This window comes from Rutidosis leptorrhynchoides, chromosome 3 (genome assembly GCF_046630445.1).
Source record: "Rutidosis leptorrhynchoides isolate AG116_Rl617_1_P2 chromosome 3, CSIRO_AGI_Rlap_v1, whole genome shotgun sequence".
NCBI classification, from domain to species: Eukaryota; Viridiplantae; Streptophyta; class Magnoliopsida; order Asterales; family Asteraceae; genus Rutidosis; species Rutidosis leptorrhynchoides.
In genome coordinates, this window is record NC_092335.1 from 240,329,962 (window position 1) to 240,338,894 (window position 8,933).

The window sequence follows — 8,933 nt, forward strand, 5'->3', positions numbered from 1 at the left end:
AATCTAGAGGTGATTTGAATCAGATTAAGATATTTGATCCGAGATGGATCAGAAATTTGTGCAAGGCGGATATAAAGGTGTTAAGAAGACATCCGATTTTTCATGAACTGCAAAACATGGAGCAGACGATTCAGTTCAACCGTGCTGTTCGAACATGTTATGCTTATGATTTGTGCACTTAAATGTTTTATCTTTAAAACAGTGAACGTTTGGGAAGTGTGGACTTTAATGTTTCTTTTATTCTCGATTTGGTTGTAATAAATTGATTTGAATGTTTGAACTATTAAGATATATGAACTGATTGGATGTTTGTTTGGTTTACAAATTGTTGAATGTTTATTTTGATTGTGATATAATGAACTATGTCCTAGGGGGAGTTTGTTAGTGCATGAACGTAAGTCCCAAGTTCATTATTGAGTTTTCATGTAGATTATGACTTATAAGTACTTGAATAATCGATTGTATGCGTTTAACGTTAATATACTTACTGATGGTGTAACCGTGTGGATGCAGGTTGCATCCGTACGGGTACAAAGTGCAACCGCACGGTTGCTCGTGCAGACCTTATTTAATGTTGATTTCGGGTTCATCGTTAGGGTTACGAAACAAAACCATTCGCTAACCGTGTATTCGATTCTCTAAAGGTCTAGCACCCTGTTTGATTTATCTATATCGTTCTAAAGTCGATTCAATCAACTAGATCACAAGTATTAGAGTTGTTTTTGATATAAAATCCAATATCGAGTTATTCCGCACTCGATATTGAAGATTTGATCGATTAATACGTTTAATCGTACCTAGATTTTCAAAAGAGCTTTTTCTTTTTTTCTCATTATTCACTCATTTTTTTTTCTTTTTCTCCCTTTTATGTTTCTTTATCATTTTCAGTATGTAATATATTATTATTATTATTATGGATTTTGATCCCGTCAACTAATAAAGATTGAACACACCTAAATTCGGATTAATGATAAAACTGAACTGAGACGTTTTATACATCTAAACGAAATTTAACGGAAATTGCAACATACAAAAAACGATAAACGATGTTACTACTAAAGAGATTCAAAAAACTAAGAGTTGCATGTCCATAATACAAAGAACAACAACAAATTAACACAATAAATCCTAATCAAGTTAGATATATAGCTCACAATTCACCAATCGGATGGGCTTGGAAGTGGCTCGAAATCATCAAACATGTCAACCGGAAAATCATCAATGAACGTATCGGGCCCCAATATCATTGAATCATCATTCTCCTGATTTCCACAGCTCCCACCACTTTCTCCTTCACCACCTACAAAACATCACATACACTTGTGTTAATGTAGCTAAATTACAAGAGATCGATATACATATAAAATATTGGATTTTTCTTATGATTGTCCATATAGAGCTGTCGTTAACATTCATAAAATTATTGTACAATTCATTAATCATCATTTAAAAGTGAACTGTAAACTAATGTACAAGAAATTTAAGCACGTTAAGCGATGACAGCCTTAAGAGGAGTCATTAGAAAAATTCAATTTTTTTTTTTATCATGTATGTTATGTTAAATGTTAAAAACCTGGTGGCATGTAAGGGAACTGGGCCAACTCAGGTGCATCACCATGTCCAAAAACTGCAAAGAAATTTGGGTCACCTAATTGAGTGAAAATGTCATTTGTGTCAAGAGGTGGTGGTGGTGGAGGAAGTCGTGGATGACACGTGTAGTCTTGTGCCGGATTCGCTTGCTCGTTGCACGAGTTTTCTTCAGTGGGAACATTGAGTTGACTATGGTCAAAGCTAAGCAAGTTTGTGGTGGTAGGGTTCATAAGTTCAGGGAGTGGCACCATCTTAATTGGTTTACAGTAAGGTGATGAGCATGAAAGTGTTTTTGGTGATGTAACTGATGATTCTCCATCTGTTGAAGAACTACGTTTCGGTACCTGCGATTGTACCAACAAATTTAATTGAATTATGTAAAAGATCATTTCAGTTTGACTTTTGAGGTCAACCACAAATGTTGATTTGTACAGTATTTTGTATCACCACAAAGTTTAAACTTTTCATGGACATAGTCATTTTAATACAGAATTATGTATATAATCCATATATCAATTTTTCTAATAAAACTTATCAGTGTTGCCTTACAAAAAGTCAAAGTATACAATTGTGTAACTAAAAGACCAATTAATTAGACATCTGAAGCCAAAAATACATTGATTTATTTATTTATTTTTGAATAGCAGCATTCATATAAGAACATTTCAGTTCCTTAAATTCTAATTATTACAATTACATTTAAAATTTAACTAACTTCAGAGAATTTTGATTTAACATTTCAGTTCCTTAAATTTTAATTCTCATTTGAGAAATTTATTAATAACTATTAACTATAACTAATAAATATAAATTAAAAATTTTAATTCAGTTCATTAAATTTGGACTGCAAATCTTATTAAATTTGACTTCAATAGTCAAAGTGAACAATAACACAAGAAAAATGAAATTTTTACCTCAAAAATGGGAACTTTATGAAGGATTAGGGATTCTTGTAGCAATTTTTGAGACTTTGGTGGAGATGCGCGTGGGGGTGATCGAAGAACTCGAGCCAATCTTTTCTGCCTGCTACTCCAAAAATTCTTGACATCATTATCGGTTCTTCCAGGCAAATGAGTAGCAATTCTTGCCCATTTGTTCCCAAATTCTCTCTGAAGTTGTATCACTATTTGCTCCTCGTCTGCAGAAAATTTCACGCCGCTGATAACACAAACAAAAAGACCAAAATTTGAAACATTTTTCATCAATTTACATACTTACTGTCCCAAATAATAAATCAAAATTCAACAACATACAACATAATTAAAAGTTTTGACTTATGTAGTCAAATAAAAATCAAAGCATTTTTCAACCATATTTGAAAACTGATTTTTGTAGTCAAAATAACATTAAGTTATCCAGATCAGAATTTGATATCAAACAATTACGAATTCGAGTCAAATTTACTCACAGATTTACTGCATTAAAACTATGTCAAATTCTATATAAACAACCATCAATCAATATACATAAAAAACAAAACAAGATTGAAAATTGTCACATAAATAAACGCAAACAGTTTGCATACAAAATCATGAGCCCAACTTCAATAATCTCAATTTTCAATGAATTAGAACAAATAGAAGCGAAATTCAAGTACGTTTTGAGATTGGGTCGAAGTTTGTTAACCCAACGAAGACGGCACGATTTTCCAGTACGTTGAAGAAGGCCTTTGGATCGAATGGAGCTCCAATCTTTTGGCCCGTATTTCTTCACGTGCTTGAGTAAAACTTCGTCTTCTTCAGCCTTCCATGGCCCTTTTTTAATCTCTCCCAAATCATCATACGTTCTTCTCATTATTGTTAATTAATTAAAATTAATCATTTATTTATTTTGTTTATATATATATAATGTAAGTGTGTATGCATATATGTATAGACGTAGTGAATTGTATGTGTAGTGGCGGTTAAGACGGTTATTTCCCTGTAACCCATGTTTCCCCCTTTTTTTCTCTTTTGAAAACATGGATGCTTTTTAGTTTTTGGTCCCTCATGTTTTTTTTATAGTGGCAAAACGGTCCCTGAGAAACTAAACGTGGTTGTGGGTTGTGGGTTGTGGGTTGTGAATCATATTTGACTAATATTTTTTGGTATTTAAATTTTTTAATAAAGAGAAACTCACTTTTGAGTTGTAGTTTTTTGTAAGGGTATAAAAGAGTTGAAAACTTTTTTAACATCAATTAATAGATAATGGTGATTGTTACCTTTAGTGGGTAAGATGCATTTTTTTTGTTAAGTTAGTGACTGGACCATGGCAGAAAAAGGAAGAAGTTGTAATATGGAGCTTTTGTCAATTGATGATAATAACGTGACATTTTATTTTTGTTTTTTGGTTTGGGTTTTTTAATTAGTTTTTATTTATTACATAAGATAAAATACTACATAAATAAAAAAAGATACATAAATAAATAAATAAAAAGAAAAATGTTACATTAAAAATTAAAAAAAAAACGTTACATTAAAAATAAAAATAAAACGTTACATAAAAAAAGAACCTTACATAAAAAAATTACATGAATTAATAAAAGACTAGTTTATAGAACGAAAGTTTGTTCGGAGGTTTCAAATATGAGCCGTTAAATCTTCACGTAGTTGATCGTGTATGTTTCGATTGCGAATTTCCTTTTCTCGTGATCGACGATCTTTGACCCTTCTCCTAATATTGCGACGGGGCCTGTTTTCGGGTTTATCTAACCATTCTTGTTCCCAAGTGCTCAAGGCAAAAGCATTATCTTCTTGTGTCATATTTTGCATAACAATACAACTACACATTATCCTTCTCATCTTGTTAACGCTCATAACGTGTGCCGGAGTTTTTAAAATCGCAAACCTACCTTGTATAACACCAAATGTACGCTCCACGTCCTTTCGAGCAATTGCTTGAAATTTTGTAAATGTTTTTCTTGGCTTATCAATGGGAGTCGAATATCCCTTTATTGGTGTTGTCCAATCGGGATATATCCCGTCCGCTAAGTAGTAACCAAAGGAATAAACGTGTCTGTTTACTTCAAACGGTGACGGTGCGGCTCTATCCTTTCGAAGGGAATCAAATAACGGAGATTGATTTAACATATTTATGTCGTTGTTTGAACCATCCATCCCAAAAAACAAATGCCATATCCACATATCGTATGAAGCAACCGCTTCAAGCATGATCGTCGGGTGACCGTGATCACCTCTAGTATATTGACATTTTCATGCAACGGGACAATTATTCCATGCTCAATGCATACAGTCAATACTACCCAACATTCCTTTAAAACCATGTCTCTCCTCGTGCGCCGAATACAACCGAGCAACGTCAGTTGCATTCGGCTTCCACAAATATTCCCGACCATATAAGTCACTTACAAAAATTATTTAAGGAAACATATCCCGTTTTCTCCGCCATTTTTATATATTCATCAAAAATATCCGTTCTTGTTCCGTACGCCAATTGACTTAACGCGCAAGTTATTTTCTAAATAGTTGTAAAACCAAGACGCCCTAGTGCATCCGGACGTTGTTGGGAAAAAAATAAAATGATTTGGAGCATTAGGAGCATAAGAGTAATCAAGAATACCGTCTCGTATACGGAGAAATAATTGAATTCGCATCCGAAATCGTCTCTTGAAAATGTCAGCAGGATACGACGGAGTTTAAGAAAAGTAATCCTTCCAAAAAATAGCACTTGCCGCTTCACGATCTCTATTAATAAAACGTCGTGGGTTTCTTTGCACACGAGTTCTTGTAGGTTGGTGTTCTCCTCTTCGTCGGACGAGGTGGTATCAAACAACAAATCAAGACTCGTGGCTAAAAACTCCATTTTTTGTAGATGAAAGGTAGAATGTTTATTTTTATATATGTTGGATTGTATATGTATATGTTTAGAACGGTGAAATGAAGAATGAAAAATAAAGATAGATTGTATATGTATTTATAGGAGGAAAAAAATCTGCAACGGCTACCCCTCTAACGTCTATATTTGACCAGCCAATCACAGATCGCCACTTAGCAAACCGCCCCTTTCCAGCCTCAGTGATTCGACGACAAACACCGCCTCACAAACGCCCACAAACGCTCCATTCCGGGCTTTTTTGGAGCGTTTCTCACACCATGTAGGCGGCACCATGGAAGATCACATCGCGTTATCTGTGTTTAAAGGCTGAATTTAAATTGCGCAAAACTCTTGTATGTAATGGTAATATGATGGTTATGAAACCATACAAACGTTTTTGTTTTTTTAAGACTAAATTTAATACTCACGAAACTTTAAGGTATAAGGGGGGATGGAATTAAACCATCAAGAGAAAATGAAACAACTCAACCCGTAATCAACCCGACTAAATTTTGTTTTTTTTTTAAAAAATAATAAACCATTTATGCGCCATTCGAATGATCACAAGATGTAAACCATTAGATACAACCCATTTAAATGTACAACATGTTTAAAGTTTACTTCATGGGCACGAAAGCCCTTAATCAAAAGTAATACAAGTTCGACCCATACATGATAGTTTTAAACCAAACGACACACGAGCATGGTTTGGGGCTAAACTACCCAAAACATTAGGTCGACTTCCAAAAGCTCCAACGAGCAACCAACATGGAAATATTTAATTCCCGGCAACCCCTTTCCCTTTTTCCATATTCGTACCTAAAAATGTAAACAACGAGAGGGGTAAGCAAAGCTTAGTGAGTGCAAAAATTATACATACATATATATAACCCATCTATTTGCAAGTACACCCACCAAATACCTCATATGAACTTATAACTCAAATAGCATGTCATCATACTCATAATGCTAACAATTGGTACCATATCACAAAACCGCATTAGCATACATTCATCACTATATATATATAGTATGCTAAACAATCAACAACAACAACACAATATGGTTAACCATAAACGCTATGGTGCTACTGGCTCGTGGTTCACACCATACGTAATGCTATGACGCTATCGGATCGTGGTTCACGCCACTACGCATTTGAGTCATACTCCTTTATAGTGCTACCGGCTCGTGGTTCACACTTTGGCGCTACCGGTTCGTGGTTCACGCCTCATTTTATAGTGCTACCGGCTTGTGGTTCACACTTTACTTTATAGTGCTACAGGCTCGTGGTTCACACTTTATTTTATAGTGCTACCGACTCGTGGTTCATACCATAACATTCACAAATAAATACACCATATACATACACACATAATTATTCCACTCACCTTATCGACTAGGCGATGGATTAACAACTCCGCAAGCTTCACGCAAAGTACATAATACATTAAGTACTCACATCAATATACAAACTAATGGAACTAACCACCAACACTTAACTCTTGAGCATTGTAACACCCGTGTTTTGGGCCTAAATGAAATGACCATTGTACCCTTGGGTATGGTGTAATTAGTGATTTTTAATAATTATATGTTTATAATTATTTGGTTGTTTGGTTGAGACCAGTTTGTGACAAGGGTCACGGAACAGGTTCGTTTGTTGAATTTGGACTCCGTTAGGGCCTCCTAACGAAGTACGAAAGATATTAGATAACTGGTAAATACCCGTGTATCGTGGGGTATGGGTTTTAAACCCCTTAAGTGTATGTATCTGCTTCTTTCACCCATTTTCTAGACTTTTTCTAATTAAGAACGTACCTAACTCCTTCATCCTCTTAAACCCTAAAGATCAAAGCTTGTAAGTTTGTTGAATTCGAGCTAGTAATCTGTTACTTGTGTGTTGGTGATCATCACAAGGTAAGTGCTTCGTCGATTCATGCTTTGATTCTTGTTGAAATTGGGTTTTTTTGTATTCTTAACTAAAAGTGTGGAAACTGAAATGTCCCGTTCTTATTGATTAAAAACGTTCCATATTAATTGATTTCGTTGCGAGGTTTTGACCTCTATATGAGACGTTTTTCAAAGACTGCATTCATTTTAAAACAAACCATAACCTTTATTTCATCAATAAAGGTTTAAAAAGCTTTACGTAGATTATCAAATAATGATAATCTAAAATATCCTGTTTACACACGACCATTACATAATGGTTTACAATACAAATATGTTACAACAAAATAAGTTTCTTGAATGCAGTTTTTACACAATATCATACAAGCATGGACTCCAAATCTCGACCTTATTTAAGTATGCGGCAGCGGAAGCTCTTAATAATCACCTGAGAATAAACATGCTTAAAACGTCAACAAAAATGTTGGTGAGTTATAGGTTTAACCTATATATATCAAATCATAATAATAGACCACAAGATTTCATATTTCAATACACATCCCATGCATAGAGATAAAAATCATTCATATGGTGAACACCTGGTAACCGACATTAACAAGATGTATATATAAGAATATCCCCATCATTCCGGGACACCCTTCGGATATGATATAAATTTTTAAGTACTAAAGCATCCGGTACTTTGGATGGGGTTTGTTAGGCCCAATAGATATATCTTTAGGATTCGCGTCAATTAGGGTGTATGTTCCCTAATTCTTAGATTACCAGACTTAATAAAAAGGGGCATATTCGATTTCGATAATTCAACCATAGAATGTAGTTTCACGTACTTGTGTCTATTTTGTAAATCATTTATAAAACTTGCATGTATTCTCATCCCAAAAATATTAGATTTTAAAAGTGGGACTATAACTCACTTTCACAGATTTTTACTTCGTCGGGAAGTAAGACTTGGCCACTGGTTGATTCACGAACCTATAACAATATATACATATATATCAAAGTATGTTCAAAATATATTTACAACACTTTTAATATATTTTGATGTTTTAAGTTTATTAAGTCAGCTGTCCTCGTTAGTAACCTACAACTAGTTGTCCACTGTTAGATGTACAGAAATAAATCGATAAATATTATCTTGAATCAATCCACGACCCAGTGTATACGTATCTCAGTATTGATATCAACTCAAACTATATATATTTTGGAATCAACCTCAACCCTGTATAGCTAACTCCAACATTCACATATAGAGTGTCTATGGTTGTTCCGAAATATATATAGATGTGTCGACATGATAGGTCGAAACATTGTATACGTGTCTATGGTATCTCAAGATTACATAATATACAATACAAGTTGATTAAGTTATGGTTGGAATAGATTTGTTACCAATTTTCACGTAGCTAAAATGAGAAAAATTATCTAATCTTGTTTTACCCATAACTTCTTCATTTTAAATCCGTTTTGAGTGAATCAAATTGCTATGGTTTCATATTGAACTCTATTTTATGAATCTAAACATAAAAAGTATAGGTTTATAGTCGGAAAAATAAGTTACAAGTCATTTTTGTAAAGGTAGTCATTTCAGTCGAAAGAACGACGTCTAGATGACC

At 33.9% G+C, this 8,933-nt stretch overlaps 2 protein-coding genes across 2 annotated transcripts; both read right to left on the reverse strand.

The window, feature by feature from the left end:
* Nucleotides 1-1,157: 1,157 nt before the first annotated feature.
* LOC139900898 (transcription factor DUO1-like) lies at nt 1,158-3,384 on the reverse strand. Its single transcript, XM_071883647.1, has 4 exons — nt 3,116-3,384; nt 2,505-2,748; nt 1,574-1,934; nt 1,158-1,300 (listed from the first exon to the last, which is right to left on the reverse strand). The coding sequence occupies exons 1-4, from the start codon at nt 3,382-3,384 to the stop codon at nt 1,158-1,160; spliced, it is 1,017 nt and encodes a 338-aa protein (XP_071739748.1).
* A 764-nt stretch (nt 3,385-4,148) lies between these two features.
* Nucleotides 4,149-4,739, reverse strand: LOC139900899 (uncharacterized). Its single transcript, XM_071883648.1, has one exon. The coding sequence runs from the start codon at nt 4,737-4,739 to the stop codon at nt 4,149-4,151; it is 591 nt and encodes a 196-aa protein (XP_071739749.1).
* Between the last annotated feature and the right edge of the window lie 4,194 nt (nt 4,740-8,933).

Bases quoted from the DNA above. Each gene is read 5' to 3' on its own strand.
- LOC139900898 (XM_071883647.1), bottom strand. From the start codon at position 3,384: ATGAGAAGAACGTATGATGATTTGGGAGAGATTAAAAAAGGGCCATGG. The intron at 2,749-3,115 runs GTATGCAAACTG...TTGTGTTATCAG, and splicing joins GAAGTTGGGCTCATGATTTT to CGGCGTGAAATTTTCTGCAG. The intron at 1,301-1,573 runs GTTTTTAACATT...GATGTTTTGTAG, and splicing joins GTTCCCTTACATGCCACCAG to GTGGTGAAGGAGAAAGTGGT.
- LOC139900899 (XM_071883648.1), bottom strand. From the start codon at position 4,739: ATGCTTGAAGCGGTTGCTTCATACGATATGTGGATATGGCATTTGTTT.